Source organism: Lissotriton vulgaris, unplaced genomic scaffold, assembly GCF_964263255.1.
Source record: "Lissotriton vulgaris unplaced genomic scaffold, aLisVul1.2 SCAFFOLD_2154, whole genome shotgun sequence".
NCBI lineage: Eukaryota > Metazoa > Chordata > Amphibia > Caudata > Salamandridae > Lissotriton > Lissotriton vulgaris.
Genome location: NW_028252912.1, coordinates 119,552 through 144,152, shown reverse-complemented (window position 1 = coordinate 144,152; position 24,601 = coordinate 119,552). Strand labels below are relative to the sequence as shown.

The window sequence follows — 24,601 nt, the reverse complement described above, 5'->3', positions numbered from 1 at the left end:
ACGTGATATTTTTCACATACATATGACCTGCAGTTGCCACGTCACCCACCACCTGATGCATATTGTGCTGATTTCAACAACAATTGGCCTTATATGGTTCAAAAGTTACTTTGAAAGTGCCATATCTGGTGCAGCATAGCGGCAGACATTTTAGGACCTTTAATGGCTAATTTTAAATTGTGTACTCAGTATTATGCTGGTACAAATGAAGCTTTCCCCCTGAAAGTTTTGATATTTGTTAAAAAGACAACATTACAGAATATTGCTGCCATGGAATGTGCTGCGTTATGCCTCGTAATTTGCCTTTTCTTGCTGGAAAGAATGAATCAACCCTTTCGCTAGTGTTACTCCCTGCCACATAATTCTAGTGGCATTAATTATAAGCAAGGAGTTGGAACAAAAAGAAAGGCAAAGTCAGTGGGAGTGTGCGCTTCTGTGCTGAGGTGGGGCAGAAGCACATATGCTGATCGCCTTATAGCAGAGGTGCTGTTGGTGTTAAAAGCTGTTGTCTTTGCCACTCATCTATTTATAGATTTAGGTCTGCTGTCGATTAATAATTGGAAGCTTCGACACCCGGGTATGCCCGATTGACTGGGTTAATAGGGTGAGTTGTGTCAAAGAGTATAAAATCCCACTTGAAGGGGTAATGTTGGGTTTTTGTAAATTGTTAGTACATCACCTACACTCAAAACCTCTCCTGCAGTTATTTGCAAAATAGCAGGGTCTTTTGTGGTCACCTGAGTCTGATGAATGGGCAGACAATTTAAAAGATATGGACTAAGTGGGGTGGGAGAATCCAGGATGAATTTCAGCCTCTTTAAATCCCAACAGGACTGGAACCAGACTCCACACAATCTTCTCACAATTGGGGCATTGCAGCACTTGATCTTTTGGAGGTGTGGGAACTCGGGCTTTGACACGTCATATCTTTTTCAACCGCCCTGGCCTCCTACAGTACTGGTCACAGGTAGGCCATAGTATCAGTAATGCACTAGACATGATTGTGTGCCTCCCTAAATGACTAGTACTGCTACATGATATGACAGCCCCCACACAGTCGACACATGAACAACGTCTACTTGCCTTGGCGGTTCCCACAGACACAATTTGTATCCGGAGGCATTGTTTTCACCTAGGGTGCCCTTCCATGATGTGTGGGTCACCAAAATGTATAAAATATCCTTGTAACTATTGGACCCATCACTGCAGATTAGACAGGGGAGAGAAGGAGACAACGTGGGGACTATGAGTCCCACACCTGCCAGGAGAGAAGAGGAGCTGCCCGGATCATTGTGCTCATAAGTGCTGCAAGGTCTCCCACTTCGTGGGGAGAGAAGGTGATGCTGTGGGGACTATGCTTCCCACACCTGCCAGGAGAGAGGTGAGGCTGACTTGATCACTATGCTCTAAGGTGCTCCAAGGACTCCCACTGCGCGGGACAAATGTTGGAGGTTCCTGGGTTTCGGCTGGGGCTAAGGCCAGGTCAAGAGCGGGCCTATCAGTGTTAGGAGGAGGCAGGGCTTGGCAAAGTCCTGTTGGTACAGCAGCTGGGTGTCATCAGACTCCTTCAATATCATCACCCTCCCACTCAGGTATGCTCATAGCTCCTGGTTTTTGCCTTGACTGTGTTCTACTCCTGGACTTCTTCTTGGATATGACTTTGTTAGCAAGGCTGTCTTGGCCCTGGAACCAGTTTTGAGTCATGTGGAGCATCAGTTCGGCAATTTTGTGATTTGCTGCACAAGTGTGGGGTCCAATTGATCTGAAATCCTTGTGTCTATTTCCAGCTGGGGGTTTCCACTGTTGTGCCTTTAAGCGAATGTCCCTTTGGCCTAATTTCTTGTGGGGGTGCAAGACCTTGACTCCATGCTCTCTGGTACAAACTGCCTTGACAGGCCACATTTGGCATGTTGTGCTGGGCATATATTGTTTTTTCGTTCTGTTTGAGCTTTTGGAAAAAGAAAAGTGGCTCCCTCAAAGTCATCGTCCCTACAAGTAGCACCTCGACTCACCACCAGGGATGGCTTTCTGTCATGGATGGTGGGGGTAGTCTCGAAGGAGATTACCCTGGCAGAGAGGTGGCTATCTGACAGTGGATGGTCCCTATTTTGCTCTTCCAAGATTCTCCCACCCTCCAGGTGGTTCAATTGTGCATCTTGAATCTCATAGCTCAAATGTAAGAAGCTCACCAGAAGGAAATCAGGATATGGCTCCATGCCAAAAGCCTCACCTTTGAGGTGGGCAGGGCTGCTGACCCTACGCATCAGCACACCCATACTAGTTCAAGCCACAAGAATAAGGGCAGGAAATGGGCAGCAGCCCACTGACATGCGTGCAGTTATATTAATGTGGTCAAGCAAATGGAGCTTATGCCAAGCTCCTCCCACCCGGGGCTTCATGTTGAATGGCCACTCAGGGAAGTTCAAAAATGTTTTCACAAAAGTGTTCAATGCCAAAAATAGAACCAATCGTCTCAAGTCAAACACTTACCGCCCGATTCACTAGCCGAAATTGCGCTCTCAAGGGGCCGGATTCTGAGAATCCGGCCCTTTGCGAGAGCGATTTTTGCATTTGGGATTCAGCATCCCAAATGCAAAAATCGCTAATTGCGATGTCGCAAATGTGCGAGGAATTACATTTAAGGAATTTCTATTAGAGATTCCTTAAATGCAATTCAACATCCAATTCAAAATTGCGAATTCGCAATTTCTTGCCGCAATTTACCGCGAGGTCAGACCTCGCGGTAAATTGCGAAAACTCAGAAAAATGCATTTAAAAGCATTTTTCTGAGTTGCATGTTACACACACACATGTCCTTTGGACATGTGTGTGTGCAACACCTGTGTGAAATTTCATTTGAGGGGTGCTACAGGGTGTCCTGTGGACACCCCTGGCACCCTTCAAATCGCAATCTTATTTGCGATTAGCTAATTGCTAATCGCAAATAAGGAATACTCCCCATTCATTCCTATGGGCCTTTTGGAAGGAATCAGTAGGAATTGCATTTTATTATGCGATTCCTACATGATTACCGTTTTGCGAGTCCTTAATAGCGAATCGCTATGATTCGCTATTAGGGGCTCGCAAAATGGCCCGTTGATGAATCAGGCTGCATGTGAATCCAGATTGTCACAGATCCTGGACTGTTTGAAATCCTTGGGAGAAGCATCACTTGGACCTTGCTCCTCAAAAAGTAGTGCAACCGATAAGACAGTTCCTGTTTAGTCATGAAACTCGCAAGTGAATCTGGTTAGGCCAGAATCTCCCCATGAAATACCTTGTTCTCTTATGGTGTTAAATAATGTTCTCCTTGATCTCTCCGTCCTGTTAGGCCCATCAGTTTCTATTGCAGGATTGAGTTTACAGTCACTGGTTCAGCGTATGCCCCCTAAGTCAGGGGTGGTAATTAACTTACCACCTGCCACTACCGCTTATGTAGTGGTCCTAGGAAATGTCCCTCCCTTGACAAGGTCTATGTCAGAATCCAATTAGGATCTGAATAATAAGGTGGTTCACTGGTTAGACTTGTACTCTAATTTGGGTATGCAAATATATGGTTCTATCAACATGGTGCGAAGGGTGAACTGGCTGGGGTCTGATGTAAGAAGTGGGCTGGGGATTGTTTTGTGGTAAACTTTAATAGACCACTATAGCTGCACGTCTTGACAATGTTTATCCTTTTTAGATCTCCTAGACTGTCCAGCATTCAGGCCCTTTCCATGGGGGTTGCTTGCAATCTAGAAAAAATGTGTCCTACCTTTTGGAATCAAGTCCCACAGGAGAAGGGCTCTTCGAGCACTTGGAGCAGACCCCTATATTCTCCCTTTGTGTCAACATCTTTGCAGACAACAAATAGATTTGCTCCTTTGAGGAAGCTTAAGATCTGTGAGTGACGTATGCCCCTGGTTCCATCTATGCCCCCTTCTACTTCCCTGTGTAGAAGACCCCCACCGGATATATTGGCTAGTAACTTGCATGATTTCCTGTTGTTGTCTTAGAATTTTGCGGGCCTGCCAGCATCGTTTAAGGATTGCAACTGGATGCAGTTTGCTATGAAATACTAGGTGATTTGTCTACAAGAAATTTTGGAAGAGCATAACCTTTTTTCCTAGAAGGATACAAAACATATTTTACCCCTGCTGTGTTTCAGTTGCGGAGAGGGTTAAGGGGGATTTATTACTTTTGTCTCCCTGGAATTGCATGGGAAAATTATGGATTTTGCCTGAGACTCGTATCTGCTGAAAGCGCAGAAATAAACCCTCCAGGGACGTACATCTTGTGCTTTAATTAATGTGTATAATGCTAAAGCCGGGTCAGACGAGGCATTTACCCTCTCCTCTTTAAACTCTGCCGATGAATATGTGACTGGGAACAGATATGAGATGTAGAAGATTATATTCGTGGGCAATTGTAATTGTCATTTATTTGATTGTCTTTTAGATCTATCAATTAGCAAACCCAAATGTATGTTGGCAGAGGGGATGCATATGTTTATTACAAGGGAGGGATCTGATCTCAGCACAATCCTAAGCACCTACAATCTTGTTTTCTCTATGGAGAAATTTGGCAAGTCTATCAATCCCTGTATTTTATCAACTTTTAGAGAGAAGGGTTGTCCCTCAGCGAAAAAAAAGAGATTTGTATAATCTCCCCTGTTCTTGTTTATTTCCAATTTTAGTATAGGGCACCGAGCGTTCAGTGATCATAAACCCCTGTCCCTAAAGATCTGTGGGTTAAACGGTGGTGCTAGGGCCTTATCAGTGGCTCAGGTTGTGCTCTCCCTCATAGGTCAAGGTAGGAGGCTTAGGTGATCTCACGTGGAGACCATGCACTCTCTTTTTTCAGGGTGACAACACAAGATCTCCATGTTTGGATACACGTTCCTCAAGTGGAGCTATCGTGTTGGCATATGCTCGCCTCTCACCCAAGGTGTTAGAGCTACTCAATGTTCCTGCAACAAACGACAGGCCACAGGAATCAATATGGTTTGATCGCAATTGCTCCGAAGCTCTTCATTTGCTGAAGGCAACCCTAAAGCAGGTACCTAGAGGCAAGGAATGGGTCACTGCCTGCAGTAAGGTATATAAACTAGCACTTGCTTGTGGTAAATCCACCATTAGAAAGAGAGCCAGGGACAATCTAGAACAAGCTTGCACGACCATAGATAATGCAGTTGTTTTGGTATGTAATAAATCAGCTGTTCTTTGCCAGCATAAATGGCCCTGATCTATATCATCACATTACAGAGCAACAGTGGATAGAGCACTTTGAAAGGATCTATAACTATGAGTCAAGTGGAGGCAAAGAGGACCAGAATGGGTTCGCAGGTGGCAGAGTCAAATGGGATGTTTGCGCTAGATGTAGTCACTCAGGGCATCCAGGTGCTAAAACGCAATAAGTCCCCAGGCTTGATAGGATACCCCCTGATCTGCTTTTGGATGATATTGAGATCTGGGGTCCAACCGTGATAATGGTCCTGTCCTTAACGCGGTGGTGAGGAGGGGCACCCCACCCTTGTGGTCCACCACACTAATTGAACTGGTGTTTAAGAGGAAGGATAAGGACAACCAATGTTTCCGACCAATATCCCTGATTGATGCAATGGTGAAGGTCCTGGGAAGGATACTTTTAATAGGTGGATGTTGTGGGCAGATGGAAAATACATATTTTCAGAGTTACAATATGGCTTCAGACGAGCCAGATCAATAATGGACCAATGCCTAAATCTCTATTTATTTATTAGCAAGTACACTGTTGCCAAACCTGAGTCAATTTATCTTGGTTTCATGGACCTTATGTCTGCTTTTGTCGGGTCAATCGTGAGAAGTTATGGGGCCTGCTTCTTGCAATAGGGGCGGACCCGAATATTGTGTTCCTTCTAATTGATATTCATGCCCAGACCTCAGCTTCTTTGTGGCATTCTCCGGGATCAGCTCGTACCCAATCTTTTAGAACTACTTGTGGGGGGGTACATCAGGGTTGCATTCTTGCCCCCTTCCTATTCAGCCTTTGTGTTAATGATCTGGAGTAAGCCCTTCTCCTAGGTAAGTCTGACTGCCCAAAGGTGGGAACAACAGCGCTTCCAGTTCTACTGTACGCTGATGATGTGGTCAGCATGGCGTGCACCACAGTAGATTTACAGTTATAACTGGATACGTTTGTTTCATTTATGACTAATTTGGACCTTGCAGTAAATTTCACTAAATCGTATGTGATGGTAGATGGCCCATGGTACACCAGATCCAAAACATTCAATGTGGGAAACCATACTATGCATTTTTCATATATCTGGGACTTGTTTGACTCTAATATGAATTGGAAGACCCTGATTGGTGTAAAGAAAGTGGAGTTTATCAAGGCCACAGGCGCTCTGGATGGTTTTGATCAGAGGTTGGGGTCCAGGCCCCCAAGAATTCTATCCAAGGTGTAGCAGCCTAAAGGTGTTTCTAAGATCCTATATGGAAACGAGGTCTGGGGATACATCAAACTTAATAGTATCCAGAATGTTGAAAACATGTTATTAAGACATGTGTTACGGGTTCCACAAAGCACCCCAGCTTTTTGTGTGGATAATGATCTCAGAATAAAACTCTGAGGAGACTTAATTGCCTTCAGACCACAGTTATGTTGGATTAAGATCTGGACTAGGAAGGAATCCCAGTTGAATAGGCTGGTACTCACCGATTGTATGGCCCTTGAACACGTGGACAAGATACCGTCGATTGCATATGTCAAGGCCCCCTTCAACTGCTTTGGTAGGGAGGGCTTATTTTATTGTCCTCAGTCCATGCACACTTTGGAGTTGAAGTGGGTGAGGCATCAGTTTTTGGAATATGTTAGATTTGGGGGTCTCTGGTTGGCACAGGCAAGCACTTGTGACAAGCAGGGACCCTCTCCTCTAGTCAGGGCAAGAGACTTACTCCTGGAACTAACTCCTGCTCACCCTCTAGGCGGCTTGGCGCGAGCAGGCAAGGCTGATCCCCAGAGTGTTAAGAGTTAAGCATTTGTAACCACATACAGTAACCAGTTGGCACACTACAGATGGACACAAGGCTGGCTTTATGTAAAAAATAGAATTATTTTATATGCAGGTTTAAGCAGGCTTATTACAAGTTCCAATAATACTTAAAACGGTTCCACAATACTAATGCAGCAATCAGTTCTTTGGCAATGTTTTTAAATGGTTGTGCGCAACCTAAAGCTCCTGTGCGATTCAAGCGGGATGAACAAAGAAAGCTTTGCAGAGTTTCACGCGCCTCGCAGACACTTTAGTCCAAGGCGCGGTGCACGGTACGATGCGTACAACGATACTGGGTCACACAGGGGCACGAGTAATAGCACTCCCGTGCGACTCGTACCGCGTTGACAGGACAGGCTTCACCAAATTGTATGCGCCTTGCGGACACTTCAGTCCGGGGCGTGGCTCACAGTACGGAGGGTTGCACAGTACCCCTGTCTTTCTTGGAAAGTTCGGGGCGGATGTGGCGGTGCCGGTCAGACGTCCCACGTCGCGGTTCCTTCCTGGTGGTGAGAGGTACAGCTCGGGCACAGTAGTCACTTTACTTAGAGCAGCGAAGCACTGTGGGGCACAGGCTCTTGGGCAGTGTCCGCTCCGGTCCTGAAGAGGGGAAGCAGCTGAAGGCGAAGCAAGCCGCGGGGAGCTTCCAGCAGGACACCACACGGGGGAAAGTGAACACAGGGTGGAGTCTGTCTTTACATTGCGAGCTACGGCTCGGGGGCCAGAGAATTGCGGCGCTTGGACCGGACGGGTCCGTTCTTACGTTGCGAGCTACGGCTCGGTTTGGCAGCAGTCACGGTGCTTGGGCCAGGCAGGGCTGGCCTTTAAGGTGCAAGCTGCGGCGCGACCAAGCAGAAGTCCTATTGCTCGGCGGGACAGGGGAGCACAGGCTCTCAGAGTGCGTGGCGAAGTTCCACAACGCACTCAGCTTTCCTCGGTCAGCACTGCAGGGAAAGGCAGCACAATCAGCCGCTTTTTCTTCAGGGGGGTAGAGCCCAATGTTCCTGGGGCTCAGTTCAGGGGGCAGGCTCACACGCAAGCCCTTGGAGATCGTTTCAAAGAATGCACAAGTAGATTCAAAAGTCTTTCTCAGTCTTTTCCTCTCCTTCTTGTAGCAAAGCACCCACCACAGGCCAGTCTCCCAGGTCAGGTACAGTAGTCCTCTATGCAGGTTTTCCAGGTCCTTCTCTTCAGGCAGAGTTTCTTCTTGGCACAAACAGGATCTGATTTCTTAGGAGCAGGGCTCCTACTTTTATACACAAAATCCTTTGTTCTTGCAGGCCAGGGGGGCCTTTGCCTAATACAGTCCAGTCCCTGAGCACTTTGTTTTGAAGACTCTAGCTTCTCCTTTCAGTGAGCAGGGCAGGGACATCAGACGCTCCACAGGAGGTGGAGCCAGCATTGTGGTGACAAGTACAGTCCAGGAGTACTCTGTTGACAGTCTTCCCCCTCTCTCTTCACAAGGTGCAGGGCAGAATCATCAGTCGCCCCCCAGGGGGCGGAGCCAGCATTGAGGTAGCAGAGCACAGCCCTATTCAGAGTCAAGGGGCACTCCCCCAACCCATCCTGGTGTAATCTCTCTATTCACCACCTGTCAGCCTCAGCCTGTTTCCTGGAATTCCCCAGCAATGTCACACACAGAAACCAGACAGCAGATACACATCAGAGCAGAGGCGGGCTGAAATGGTTAGGCAAGCAAATACTAACTTTCTAAAAGTAGTATTTGCAAACACAGGATATTAAAATAAACTTTACTTAAATATGTATTTTATTATTCTGAGTTCAGGCATACTAAACTTGACTTTCTACCATGTTCCCTGAGCCTGTGGGATTATAGTGTGTAATATTTCCAGCAGCCAATTCTGGCCTATGAGAACAGGTAGCCTTGCAATAGTGAAAAACGAAAATGACTGTAATTCACTATTAGGACATGCCACATACATCAGGGCTTGTCCTACCTTATGATTACAATGCACCCTGCCCTTGGGCCTACCATAGGGGTGACTCACATGAAGTAAAGGGAAGGTTTAGGGGCTGGCAAGTGTGTGCACCTGCCCAGCCAGCATGACAGTACCAGACTGCACGCCGATTCTGCAATGGCAGATCTTAGACACATTTTACTAGGCCGCTTCAGTGGGTGGCACAACCAGTGCTGTAGGCTCACCAGCAGCATTTGTATTTCCAAGCCCTGGCACTCCTGGTGCACTTTACTGGGGTCTGATAGTAAACCAAATAAGCCAAACATGAAATCCAATCCATTTATACATTATATACAGGGAGAGCATATGCACTTTAGCACTGGGCAGCAGTGGTAAAGTGCCCAGAGTCATTAAACCAACAAAAACAGGTCAGAGAGAATGTAGGAGGAAGGTAAAAAGTTCAGGGAAGACCCTGCAGAGAGGGCCAAGTCCAACTGAATACAATTCATTACAAAGAGAGCAGCCAAAACTGATAAAACCCTTGGTTCAGGGGCATACCCTTTTAAAAACAGTCCAGGGCATGCTTCCATACCAGTCCATGGCTACTAGTGATTGGAACAGATTTCTGCTGACCTGATTTAGATTTAATTTATTGCATCACCTGCTGGCTTCCCCTAGTGGTTGGAGCACACCTCGCTCTTTGGGTCCTTGCAGCTGTGAGAAATGTGTCTCCGCAGGACACCTTACATTTTATGATGTTTTGTGGATATTTTAGCTCACCTAAGAAAATGTTCGTCACGCCTCTGCTGAAATCTTTGAACTTTACGCCGGTTCGACCTGCCTTTATGTTCCTCCAGCTCCTATCTAATGATCATATTACATTCATAATATCCTGCTTTTTAAGAGCTATGTTAAGATCGAGGCTTTCTAGACCTGATTAAAATTGATGCTGCTAGTGGCAACCGCTATATTTGTGACGCTGGCGATGAAATTCATATCAGGTTTTATACTTGGTGATTTTATTATTTTACGTTTATTCTGTATTTGTATTGTGAGTATGCTGATTTTATGCTTGATATATATGTATTATGTTACTAAGTTAGTTTATGGTTATGAACTTAACCGAATAAAGATATTTAACCTAGTGGCACTAATTATAAGCAAGAATTGGAACAAAAAAAAACAGGTAAAGTCAGTGGGAGTGTGGGCTTCTGTGCTGGGGTGGGGCTGGAGCACATATGCTAATATCCTTATGGCCGAGTTGCTGTTGGTGTTAAAATCTGTTGTCTTTGCCTCTCATCTGTTTATAGCCTGATGTGTGCTGTTGATTAATGATTGGAGGCTTTAACACCCAGATATGACCGCTTGACTTAGTTAATAAGGTTGAGATGTGTCAAAGAGTGTCAAAGAGTATACAATCCCACTTGAAGGGGTGATGTTGGGTTCTTATAAAGTGTTAGTACATCACCTATACTCAAAACATCTCCTGCAGTTATATACAAAATAGCAGCATGTTTTGGGGGTCACCTATGAGTATGATGGATGGGAAGACATTTTAAAAGATATTGACTAAGGGGGGGGGGTGGGAGAATAAGGCGAGATGTGTCAAAGAGTATACAAATGCACTAGAAGGAGTGATGTTAGGTTTTTAAAACCTGTTAGTACACCATCTGCACTCAAAAACCTCTCATAAAGTTACAAACAAAATGACAGCATCTTTAGGAGGTCATCAATGAGCTTCATGAATGAGAAGGAATGTTGCAACATTTGTACTGGGGGTGTTGAGAGAATCCAGAATGGCGTTCAGCCTTCTTAAATACCTACAGGACTGGCACAGGACCCCGCACAAGCGCTTCACGATTGGGCCATTGCATCACTCTGTCAGTTGGAGGTGGAGGAGCTCGGGCTGGGACACATCCCACCTTCTCTTCAACTTCCCTGGGCTACTACAACACTGGACCTAGGTAGGCCATACTACCAGTAATGGCCTACACACTGTAGTGTGCCTCACTAAATGACTAATACTGCAACATGATATAACTGAGCCCCCACACTGTCGACACATGAATGACGTCTACTTGCCTCGCTGGTTGCCGGAGTCAAAATTTGTATCCTGAGGAATTGTTGGTCAACTAGGGTGACCATAAAGAATGAGTGAATCACCAAGATTTATAAAAAAAAATAGCCTTGTATTTCTTGGAACCAATACTGCAGATTAGACACTCAACAGTTATTAATTCCATTGGCAGAGGGAAAGAAAGTTGAAGTAACTGCTAGTGCCTAAACACAGATTCCTATACTAAGAAGTGCTAGGCAAGCGTAACGTTTACTTAACACTTATGTTAAATATATTCACTTTTTTCATCCATTCATTCATAGCATTCATAGCTAAAGGATGAACAATGTAAACATAACAAATCCCAATACACACCCCCTCCCCAGCAATAGGTATACAACACTAACCTGGTCCTTTCTTTGTTGCTCCACACGCTTGTAGGATGATAAGACTTGCTACAACTGAAACAGAAGAAGGGGCATTTGTATTCATTTGCTATCATGGAGTGTCAAGTTAATATTCACTTGTATGACTAATGCAAAATATGATTCAAGTTAATTTTACACCAGTGGACATCAGTTTCTGCACAACGAAGAATGAGGGATTGACGTTTCATGAAGTTAATTGAGAGTGTGAGTCTGCCTTTCACAAAACTAAATGCGCTGCTTAAATGGAAACAAAATGTCTAGGCAGATCCTTTTGAATGGTGAGCAGTTTGGATATGGGCTGTGAGCCAACAAATCTCTTCTTTACATGTGTCCAGGGAAGGAATGAGGCTTGAATGGAAAGACAGTGAGTGATAGTGGGATGACGCAGTTGAGTGATGAAACTGGGGAGGAGGATGAACACGTGTGAAAAGGGCATATGTCAGCACAGCAACATATTTGCTATAGGAAGACGGTTCTTAGCCCCAATTATTCTGAAACCGAAAACTGTGTGTAAGCTCGTGCTGAAAGGCTCCAAATGCTTGTTAAATAACTAGTTTGAATATTTGTCGGTAATCTCATTACCCGTTACTGTGCCCTCGTTCCTGTCCTTACCTCATGAGGATATACAAAAGCAGGCTGGATAAGTATCTTTCTCCCACCAAGTTAGCCAGTCAAAAAGAGCGAAGTCCAGGTAAAAAAGAAGGAAGGACAAAACCCAGAAGGTCAAAAAGTCCCCACGCCCTACAGTGAAGCAAGTGTGAGAAGTTGGCCTGATATGTGATGTCCACTATTCAGTCCAAACAACCCTTATGGTGATGGTCTAAGGTCCTAAGTTTTCTTGAACTTCCTCTGACCTTCTGTTAGGCGCCTTGATACCTGCGGGTTATTGTTCTGCGCATTATAAATTATTTTTCAATTCAATTTTTTCAATGGTTGTAAAGTCAACCTTATAGAACAGCTATCCTAGTGGTAGCATGTACAAAGCAGTCTTAGGCTAATACTTCAGAGAGCATGTGAAGCCAATTGTTTTACCAATAATAACCCCTTGAATATCAAATGAAAGGACACCACACAAGGTATATATCAAATATATATGTATTTATAACTAACACCACTCCTCTGCACTCTTTATGAGGTCAGATTTCGAGATACAGCACAAGAGACTCAATAAGCATACTATAAGTTGCACAAATACAATTCTTCCCTAGGGGCCTCACGAGCCATATACTAAGTAAGTGGTATAAGAACCACTTCAGAACAAGTGAATAGGCCTATGGCCTAGGGAATCGCTGGGACTACACTGAACAACCACAGGTTAGGAAGTAGGAGTCTCACAGGATGTGTGTGCAGTGTCTAAACACACACGCAAGTTCTCATAGACTTGGACTTAGAATGGGAACGTAAAAATTAGAAACTAGTTGATTTCGGACAGTCCGGGTGGACTTGCGGGGAAACCCACTTAAAACAGGACACTTGGATAGTTATTGCCCACGGGAGCACCAAAGTACTCGAGTTACCTCACCCAGGGAAGCCGGGTGCATAGGTGTGAAGTCTTGTCGGGTTTCGTCGTCGATTCCTATGAAGAGCTGCAAGAAGATGCTGCAGGCGACCAGGAGGAAGATTTCCGGATAGATCCAAGGGTGGATCAAAGAAGTGAAGAACCTGAAAGCAGAGGTGACAGAGTCTGGGTCACTAGCCAGTGACCAGGAAGGAACCAGGAAGGAACCAGGCAATGTCGAGCTGCAAACAGGTAAAGAAGTGAAGCTTGGCTCTGCAGCCATGTGGACCAGGAGGCGTCGACGACAACCAGGAGCTGGATACTACAAAGGTTCTCACTGTTGGTGGTATCGGCTTCCGGATTGGATCAACAAGCCTTGACAAAGGCAAACCACGCAGGAAGTTAAGATCGGCTTCTTGTACAGACCAGCAAGGTCTGTGGAGCTTCCCTTTTACAGGAAAGCAAGAGCAAGCCCAGAGAAACTAGGCAAGTAGCATTGTTTCGAAATGGAGTCTTCAAGATAGCCACTAGCCAGCAGGCTAGCAACCGCAAAGACGCATCAAGAGGAAATGCAAGAGCAGGCCCCACGCCGCACTCGGGGAGTGTGGAGGGCTGAGCTTTGGAGCACTGACCACTCGGGGTTGGGGATTCTCAAGTCTCAATGCACAACTTCGAGGATGCCTCAGAAGCTGCACAATTTAGCAAAGAGCAAAATGGACAGGTGTCTGGTCCCACGTCTCTCTTGTCCACCATGGATCTCAGCTTTTCTGGAGTTGTGGGGCGGGGTCCGAGAAGTCTGGAAGTCCAGTCCTGTGAAGCAAAGTTGTCGGGATTCTTCGGGAGCGTCGACAAAGCAAACCGGCAATTCGCTAGGTGGTACCTGTTTGCACAGGGTGGTCACTCCTTGACCACAAGGGAGATTCTTCAGTCTTCTAGTTGCGTAGAATGTCAAAGGTCCAGAGTTTCACTTCAGAGTTTCAGTTCAGGATAATCTAAAGTCTCTAGACTCAGCTCCTAGCTTTATACAAATTAAAGGGGCTGGATTACCTGCTAGGTCCCTCCTGTGGGTGGAACCTGGGAGGGGGGTGGTTACACTCCTTTCCCTTTGTCCAGTTTCACGCTACAGCTGGGGCTAGAGTGCCCCGGCAACTGGTTTGAACCGGGCTGTGCATGGAACACCTTGTGTACGCCATGCAGTGTCTCATTTCATTCAACCCACCCTGCCCCAATACACTATGGCCTGACCTATTGTCCAGGCCTCCCTCGCTGAAAGGGCTCCCAGCTGCAGGAGGTCAGACTTGTGTCTGTGGCAGCAGCATCCATCTTGTGATGCTACGGCTCTGTTTAACTTTAACCAGGTAAAGCTACAACTACATGTCTTCTCCCACTAGAAGGGTGGAATGCTACCGCCGCCGCCAGGACTGGCGGGGGGTAGTATTCCAAAGCCTATGACACTTTACACGAAATATTTTGATAAAGCCAAACCAAAGTTAGCATTAACCGCGAGGATTATAATGCACTTAAGAGTATTTGGTATGGCTATATCATAGAACAACTATAAGTACATGGTTTTGAAAGCTGCAGACAGGCTCAGCTCATGCTAGAGAACCATCTCACATAAAACCAAGCACTCTGCCTTCAGGATTGTCAAGGCCTGCCATAGGAGTGACTTATAGGTTTATATGTGTCTATATGTAATGGTAGGTATAGGGATACTATACCTAAGCAAGGGGTGATTACACAACCTTGCCCCAGCTGAGTGATCAGCCAGTTGTGTCAGTGTGGATGGCCAGCCAGGGGTGGCATAATACATGCTGCAGCCCCTGGTAGGCCTTGGATGCACCGATGTCCTGGGTACCTATGGTACACTATACAGAGGCTCAGAAGGTGACCCAATATCCAATTGGAGATGTACCTAAAGTATATGGAGTCCATTTTACAGAGAGAGCGGATAGCCTGGGGCCCTGATTAGCATGATCCCAGGCCAACTAAGTCCAAAAAACAGCTAAACACTAGGCAAAAAGTTAGGGTATTTATATAGCCAGATATCCACCTTCCTACAGCAAGCATTCACCAGCTCAATAAAAACTTGATCCACAGAAGTGAAAGGCACTAACCCCATAATTTGGAGTGGGACACGGGAACATGGAAGCTCCTCATTGATTCCCATAACAAACGCAGCTCCAAAAACACTTGAAATTCTACAGGAAATTATGCAAACAGGCAGTACATCACACCTAAAACAGGGCACAGGAGCACACTGGTCTCAGCATGCTAGAAAGGGCAAAACAAAGGGGAAATCCAAAATCATGGCCAACAGCAGGCAACAAGGCAGATCAGTGTCCACACACAGAATGGGAAGACCTAGACTACAGGAACAGGCCCATGAGGGTAAATAAAATGAAAGCTAAGAGGGCTTCATGTGAAGAGCAGCGTACACAAAGGCCAGAACCCAGCATGACACCGAACGAGCTAGACCCAAGACACAAAATACTTGCGTGCCATGTACTATGGCATGTTAAACCACACCAGAACAGTTTAAACTGCCATTTCGACCTGGCAAACTAAACCTTTTGCTAGGCCTAAACCTTTCTTTTAAATATATATGTCACCCCTGGGGTAGGCCAAACAAGGCCCAGAGGGCAGAGGGCGGTGTATTTAAAAAGTTGGGCTGGTGTTTTTACCTGTCCTGATAGTGAAGAACTCTTAAATTCGATTTTCACTACTAGTGTCTCATTGGGTTGCCTTATTACATTTAGTAAATGCCAGCTCTCGAATGCAAGAAGATAAGTTTGGTATCTAAAAGATAGCAATTTAAAACCCTTGTTAATGATAAAATAAGATTGTAAGTCATAATTCTAAAAATGCTACTTGTAGAAACTTGGAATTTCCTTGTCCTAACCATTTGGTGCCAGGAGCTTGTTTCCTTGATCACATGATTAGGTGTAGTAGGCATAGCTGGTCTTTGTACGTTGCTCCCAGACAGTGCTCAGGACCTGGCTCTTCGACTGATCGGGAGCCTCTGCCCGCTCCCCCAGCGCCTTGGGACCCCCACAGGTGAGTAGCATGCTATATAAACCCATGATTGATTGGTTGATTACGTGAGACAAATGTGTATAGGTGTTGGCAGGATTAGCCATCTCTGACTTGATGGGGGACCAAACTGTCGCCTACCACACTTGCACATCACAAAGACCCAACCTGAACACACTCACAAAGGTTTGGCATACATTTATTGTGACCCCAGATAAACTGGGGGCAAGGCAGGGAGGAGGGAAATTCCAAACACTTCTGGGGTTTGAAACTTGCAGAACCTTCTTTTACTTCAATGTGGACCCTTAGACCCATCTCTTCAGTACACCCCTGGACCTGTGAAAGACTCAGAAGGATTGCTGTGCTGATCTGCAAGAAGGATGGTTGCTCCTCTGCCGTGCTGCCTGAGAGAGAGGACTGGACCTGCATCTCAAGCCCAGGACAACTAGAGTGACTCCATAGGCTAGTGGCTGGCCTCTTGATTAGAGTCTCAGGAACAGAAAAGTTCCAACTGCCTTGATCGCAGCACCTTGACTCTCTCTGCTTTTAGTCCTACGCCCCTACATGGTGCCCCCCAGTCTGACCCTGTAAAGTGGGACTGAATGTGCTCTGCTAGCCTAGCCGTGGTACTGTAGGCAAAATGGATGCAGCGCATCGCATCTACTTGTAGTTGCTTCAGAACTGCCACACCACAATGCATTCCTGATGCCAGACTTTGCATCGCAGCCTGCAGTCTCCTCAGAACTGTGGTCATGCAACGTATAATTAACGCAGGCATTCACATTAAAAGTCCCTCATAGGCAAACTCCTTGACGATGATGCAAAGCTCCACACTGCAGCCCCGCAGGTTCTCAGAACCACCGCTGCACAACTCCTCCTTGACATGGGATCCCGCAACACTCCAGAAAGCAGGATTTAAAGCACTTTTGTTCAGTGGGCAAAGCTTGATCCTGGTATCTTGCTCGACTCCATTGTGGTCAGCCTGAACTTGTGACTTTTTCCTGGTCCAGCATGACCAGATTCCCATACTTGGCTTTTGTGCGTTTAGGCACCATTTTCACTTAATTATTTAAAATTGTGTATCTATGATTCTACTGATTTAATTTTTGTTGTTTTGGAGTCAAATAATTTTACATTTTCCTCTATGTTTATAAATTAATGTGAGATTTTTCTTGAATGGTCTTTCACTTTACTACTGTTTGTAGTGCTGCATAAATACTTAACACATTGCCTTTAAGTTAACCCTGACTGCTTTGTGCCAAGCGACCAGAGGGTTAAGCACAGGTTAATTTGAGGTTTGCTTAATACTTCACACAGACAGAAATTGTGGCTGCTGCTCGAGAAGGGTTTCACTCCACTCAACCAGTAACCCAATTTCGAACTCAAGGCAACAGGGCCAAAATGCACTGGAGAACCTGAAGCAAGGAATCAAGCAGCTGCTGCCCAGAACAGATGCAGCCACTGACCAACATCCACATAGCAGCACCAGGCAAAGTGAGTAACCAGACACCACACCAAAATAGGAAGCATAAAATCCCAACAAGAACAGCTGCAACAGCAAGCAAAGTAGGCTCAGAAAGGATCAATGTCCTACCAAAACAAGCAGCACATATGGAAGAACCACCAGAATCTAGAGCCAACAGACCCAAAAAGAGAAAGCACAACATTATGAAGAAGCACTTCAGAGCATACCTTGCCCTACGCTTGAAGGTCCAATAGGAATCCAGGACAGTAGACCGCATAGAGACATATGAGGCCCAAAAAGGCAGACCCATTAGAATGAGGGTAGTGAAGCAGGAGAAAGGGAAGTCACCATTTCCAGCAAAAAAAAGCAAGCACCGCAGCCTTTGGAGTGATTGGATCACATTGTGCTCCACTCAGCAGGTTTTTGCATTCTGCGGCACACATAGAAAGAGGAAATGGCCTCTGAGGGTTGTTTTTGGACATGAAGGTGCACCCTCCTGCACAAAAATATTCCTGACTACAATGCAGGTACCCTTAAACCATGACACAAAGGTGCCTGCATTGGTGCAAGGCAGCACATTGTGTGCCAGTGCAAGTAAAGGACAGGAATGTGCCTGATGATGTTAAATACTATGCATTCCTGCCCTTTTGCGCAGTGCAGCGCAGCAAGGTGACTTGCTGCGTTGTGCTGCATTAAAGTATACTATATATATAAGCGTAGGTATAAGTGGGTTGAAAAAGCATAAAAACAAGGTCAACAAAATGCAACCCACATCATTCCATGCACACAGAGGTAAGTTTAAGTGAAAACTAACTATGACAAACATAGGGCCAAAGACTCAAGCTACAAGAACATCAAGCAACAGCACAATTCACATGAAAGCAAGTATCCAACGAAGGGTAGATATTCCTAACACCAAAAGTGAGGACAACAATCCAGAAGGAAGCTGCAAGCAAAAAAAGAAACCAGCATGAGCCGCACAGCTGACACCCAGATAGTGACCTGCAAGGCAGGTAGGGTTACCATAAAAGCCTTAAACACCTCAAGTGTGGTGGTGAGTGCCTGGAATACCTCAGCACAAAAAAACCTGCTGAGTGGAGCACAAGGTGAGACAGTACACTTTGAATTTAAGGAATCAACCCACTAGGACAAAAGTGGCACACCCCGATAAGGTAAAGTCTCGACAAGAAGCACAAAGGAGAAGCCACCACCAAACCATACGTCAAATAAGCAAGAAGGGGGCAAAGCTAACAAAACAAGTTAGAAACTCCTCCAAAAGAACCAAAGACAAACAGTGGAGGCCAAAATGCCACAGCTCGCCAGGTACCAAGAAAGTAATTCCAATCCCAAGCAGAGGAGTAGAAAACCATACCACGGAATACATATGAGTAGCGCAAGCTCCAGTTCCAAGAGGAGCACAAATATAGGAGACCAAGAGGCACTAGGAATCCAAGCAGCAAAAAAGGATTTGGTGCCAGCCTGGAGTAAAGATGCAAACTACTTCCCAGGCGCCACAATGTGTGGGGGGGGGAGCAGAACAGACCACCTTCAAACCCCTAAGCCCAAAATAGGGTGAGGTGGGCTAAAATAAAGTAAAAAATCAGAACCAATCCCATAGCAGTGAAAGGCAGTGACAACCACAAGCAGAACCACCAAGGGAAACTTGGGAGCGATCCCCAAAAACTAAGCCCAACAGAAAGCTGGTGGAGAGTCAAAAGAAAGCAAACCAATGAAGAGTGCCAAACTAGTCTCCTGGGCCAGGCAACAGCATAAAGCACGGAAAACAGCATAATGAAAAACACCACCAGAGAAACTAAGTGGAACATAGGGGCCAAATTTAAAGAGTAACCCCCAACAGTGAATGCAGCTCTACTTCAAAAACATCCTAGAAGCCAAAGGAAGCAAATGGAAGCAGAAGGATATAAATATGGCACTCCCATGGGATGGGCAAGCCGAACCCAGAACAGGGCGTTAATAACAATCCCCACACCAAACAACAGGTGATGAGCTTGCAGAGTTTCAGGATGGGAAATAGAAGGTAAAGTCCTATCCACAAGCACCAGGCCAACCATCAGTGCCCGCAGAGCTAGTAAGACCATGTCTGGAGAGGCACAAGGAACAGTCCCATGACGTACACTATGAATAAGGAAAAGGAAGGACGAGTAAGATATCTGGGCAAAACAAGTTTGAGCAAGGGCACAAATGCCACTAGGCACAAATCCTGTGTGTGCTACCGGGAAGACCACTCCCAGCTTGCTCCACACTCAAGGAGTGTAAACTCAATCTGAGGACGATGTCCTCATCGTAACAGAAGACCCAGATAGGTCTATTAAAGCACTAATGGACACCATAGATCAGTTTGCACAGGTGTCGGGGTACAAACTTAACAGAGAGAAATCTGAATGTAAACCACTGAACATCCACACCAACAAGACTGCACTGGGGTCCTCAGGTCTAACTTGGCAAAAGAAAGCCATTAAGTACCTGGGCCTCCTTTTCGAGAGGGACCTGCGGACCACATTAGACCAGAATGAACAAGCAATTTTGTACAAAATCAAGGAGAAACTAGAGGGATGGTCACCAAAATTCACTACATGGTGGGGAAAGGTTGAGACCATCAAAATGATGGTCACCCCTATGGTCAATTACATGCTCAACATGCTACCACTAACCAACACACCTGACTTTCACAAAAAATTGGACAAACTACTGAACACATTTCTATGGAGAGGAAAGAAACCTAGAATCAGCCTTCAGAAACTCAGACTCCCCAAGGCACTAGGAGGTCTGAACATAACAAATTTCAGAACCTTTCAAACAGCCTGCTTGGCAAAACAAGGTCTGTACTGGATATCACCAAAGAGTAATTACACCCCAGGCTGGCTCTCCTTAGAACGGAGACTACTAGGGGGGATGGAACCCGTGGCACTACTCACAGCGATGAAACACCCCGCAATCAAACAGAGCGCAATCCTTAGGAACACAAGACTGGCCCTACTGAGATTAGATAAGGTACTAGACATAAGCGTCAGACAAACTCAGCTAGAGTCACTCTGGCACAACCCTAGAATAAAGTATAGAAATAAATCACTGGATATGCACACTTGGTACCGACACGGCATAACAACGGTGAGCCAGCTACAGGAGAAAGGGATTTAAACAGCTTTTGACACACTCAAAGAACAGTACAATTTCGACAGCGTAGAGCTCTATAACTTCCTTAAAATAAGAGTGGCAATAGCCAAAGCAGGCATAAACACGCTCACCCCATCAATAATACAATACGCTAACAGCCTGAACATAACAGGACACCAAGTAGCGCACATATACAGAGCCATGAGCCCCAAAACCTCCAAATTAAATAACGAAACTATAACCCAATGGGAAGCAGCAGCAGGGAGAGAGCTAAGTGAGAAGGAAAGGGCAGATCTATGGTCCTCCACATCAAGAAGAAAGGTGACAACAACTCTAGACCAGACAAAATTCTGGCTAGTACACAGGGCCTACTGGACCCCAACACGGCTAGCCACCATGTGAATCAGAGAGAACGACTCCTGCTGGAACTGCAATAAGCAGAAGGGAGACCTGGCACACCTCCTCTTCCAATGCACCAAAATTAGGAAGTTCTGGGACTCCATAAACACTCTAATCAATGACGTAACAGGAGCCACACTATCACTGGACTTTCACCACTTAACTCTGGGATACACCGGGGGGGGACAGGCATTGTCTCGATTGGCTTGTGTCAGTCCATTCACCAGCTTGCTTCTTCTTCTTCTCGTCCAGCTTGCAAGTTTTTAAGTTTCCCCCGTGCCCCCTTACAGCCTGTCTGATTATCTTTTCGCACCCCTGGTGGCGTGAAGAGAGAAAACACAAAAAGAAGAGGTGTGGGGATATAGAGAGTAGAGAGAGAGAGGCGCATTGTGTTGTAGAGTAGGATGCGTGTGTTGTTTATGCAGTCTTGCCTAGTCCGGGCGTTCAGGGTAGCTTATGAGAGGACAGGTAGTTGTCTAGCGACAGCCATATCTCGCTCTTTTTCCCTGAGTTCGTTTGGCTGTTGGTTGTTATGGTGTCGGCTCCTCTTAGGAATATGACCCAGTTGAACCAAGCTTTAAAGGTGGCCTTTGCTGTGTCTTTCCAATTGTTCAACACCATTTTGACCGCCGCTGTGAGCAGGAGGTCAATCAGGTCTCTGTCATTTTCGGATGTTTTTCTTGGTCCCTGTTTTTCTTTTCCCTTCCCCCATGTGTTTCACTCTGTACCATGTAAATATGCTCTTTATTTTCAAAAAGAAATTACTCAAATAAAAAAAAAAACAGAGCCCATCAGACACAGAAGAAAATATATGTCAGAACCATCACCACACAGTCCACAAGTAGTCCAGCAAAGAGGCCGGGGCACAGAGTCTGATATGAGACAGAACAGGTCACACCTCTCATAAGACCCAAGTCCAGCTGAGAGAATAAGTGTAAGAACAAGACCAGTACACACCCCTGAAACTAAAAGTCAGGGCAACAGAAATACACACACACACACCTCCACTAGTGAAGAAGGCTCTCCATTTTGAGAATGCCTACTCTAGCCTTAGGCTGTGTGGGGGAGCAAGTGAATGGCAAGATGACAATGACAAACACTGGCACACATCTCCCGCAAAAAGCCAACTAGGTAAAGTGAGGTAGGGTACACATACAATAAGAAGGAAGTCCAGCAGGGAGCACAGGGGGGAACCAAAGACCAGCCCACACTACAGGACAAAGGGTGGCACTGACTTGTACATCAGTATCAGGGCCCCAGTGTTTCATGCAGGGCATGATCATCTCATCCCTTATTACAGCAGTAAGTTTTATTTATTTATTTAATCTTTATTTCGACCATTTGGTCATAAAAGATACACATACATAAAATGAGATAAATCTATCACAGTTATAAAACATCAATACATACTGTTCATAAAAACCAGACTTTACAGGTGATTGTTAAAAAAGAGGGATTCTCCAGTTTACCCAGTATTTTTTATAAGACGACTACGCGTGTGCCAGACATTCGTTAGGAATTTGGAAAGTGCAAAGACAGTTGGGCCAGAAACATCGCTTTTTAAAATTCTGTACATCGGTGCGTATTCCCTGCCACCCAAATTCTTGATCAATGGCAGCAGCCAGTACTTTCTAGCTGTCTTATATGCTGGGCAGAAAAAAATCACGTGCAAGTCATTTTCCTCTTTGTCAACGCAAAGAGGACAGAACTTGGTCGAAGTGGTTTGCGCCCAGGTACTAGTAAAGGACCGTAAAGGCAGAGTGCCGTACCTCCACTGGAGAAATACCTTCCTGGTGAATATGGGGTATACAGGATCAAGGGCTTTCTCAAATATGTAGAGATCCTTAGTTTGCAGGAATAAGGAGGAGAGGGACCCCTCTGTCTGGGTGGCTATAACCCTAGCCCTTTTGTGCTCGTGGAACAACTTCGCAAGTGCTCTCTTCGGGATTCTTGATGCTGTGGTAGCTGGTTCAGTCCACAGCTCGGGGAGCCCCATATCTGTGCAAACCAACTGGATGTTTTGGACCCAGGGAATACTGAGCGCCTTGGGATGTTTTAGTAGTTCGACCAATTCCTCCCTGTAGTCGATGAGATCGTCGCCGCACCATAGCCTGCGCCAAAAGGCTATGGGTCTTAGACTTATCTCGTCGACAAGTGGCCGTAGCCCTAAATCAAGCCTCAAAGGGAGGAGCGGGGTGCTAGGGGGGAGTGCGGTAATTTGTCGTAAAAACCTGTTTTCTGTACGAGACAAATTCCGACAGGGGATATGGCCCCACAATTCGGCCCCGTACAAGATCGCCCCCCTTGCCTGTGCCTTATATATCTGGATTAGGGCCCCCAGTGGGCGGTAGGTCGAACCGGTCATCATTCGTGTGATGCCCCCAGTGATTTGCACTAGTTTGAGGTTAGCCCTAGTTTGGTGGGTCTCCCAGGTCATGTTTTCATTGAGTGTCACGCCGAGATATTCGAACGTGGCAACTCTTTCCAGTCTCGTTGCTCCTAACAAGGGGTTCGGGCGCTGTTTAGGGCTTGGATTCAACACCATATATTTGGTCTTTGTGGCATTGATTTCGAGCCCTCTATCCTGGCAGAAGGCCACAAAGGCATCAAGTATCTTTTGAATGCCCATGGGTGTCTTGGATACCAACAGCGTGTCGTCCGCAAACATTATTGCGGGCACGCTGTTGCCATTCAGTTTAGGGGCATCAGTATAGTCGGTGGCGTTTAGGTGAGCGAATATCCCGTTGACGAAGAGGCAGAACAGGGTCGGCGCCAGCACACAACCCTGTCTTACCCCTCTGCCAACGGGAAATCTATCTGTCAGCTCCCCCGACCTCCCACACCTCACCTGGGCATAATTGTTATGATGCAGCCTCTGTAGGGTCAATAAGATGTCTGGTGGGACACCCATCCCTGCTAGGATGACCCAGAGTTTCCCCCTTGGCACGAGGTCGAAGGCGGCTTTTAAGTCCACGAAAATCGTGTACAGACTACCGCCCTCGAACCTCACTGTCCTCCAGCAGATCAGGTTCAGTCTGAAGACCTGGTCCACAGTCGATACCCCTTTCCTAAAGCCTGCCTGATATGGACTGAGGGCACCCACCTCCTCAATCCATTCCTGTAGCCTGTTCAGGAGAACCCTACCGAACAGCTTCTGTGCTACATCTATCAGGCTAATCGGCCTGTAGTTGGCTGGGAGCAGGGGGGATCCCTTTTTGAAGATAGGGACCACCTCAGCCCCCAGCCAAGTACTGGGTATTTCCATCCCACTGAGGACACCATTAAAAAGGGCTACGAAGTAGGGCGCCCAGACAGTGTTCTCCTGTTTATACAGATCCCCTGGTAGCCCATCCAGGCCAGGGGCCTTCCCCGAAGCCAAGCCTGAAATAGCAACTGTAACCTCACTCAGTGTTACCTCATCCGCCTGCAAACCCTGACTCCCTAGTTCGGGTAGTACGGGAGGCTCTCCGGACTCAGCGCTATATAGCGACTTATTACAGCAGTAAGTACATGGTGGTGGTCCACTGCCCCCCAGTCCTCAGTCCAGGGGGAGAGATAGCATTCCAGAGGCCCACAGCATCTCCCGGAAGAATATACCCAACACTGGCCCCAGGCACAATAAGAACCAGTAAAGAGCAAGTCAAACATCA

General features: G+C 46.2%; 1 protein-coding gene across 1 annotated transcript in view; it reads right to left on the bottom strand.

Moving 5' to 3' along the window:
• LOC147661214 (neuropilin and tolloid-like protein 1) overlaps window positions 1-24,601 on the bottom strand; it is a gene marked incomplete at its 3' end in the record, with an annotated part of 310,411 nt that overhangs the window by 276,659 nt on the left and 9,151 nt on the right. The window contains exon 2 of the mRNA XM_086951234.1: window positions 11,401-11,454. Within this exon, the coding sequence (XP_086807360.1) occupies window positions 11,401-11,454 (54 nt within the window). The remainder of the gene's footprint in view (window positions 1-11,400; window positions 11,455-24,601) is intronic.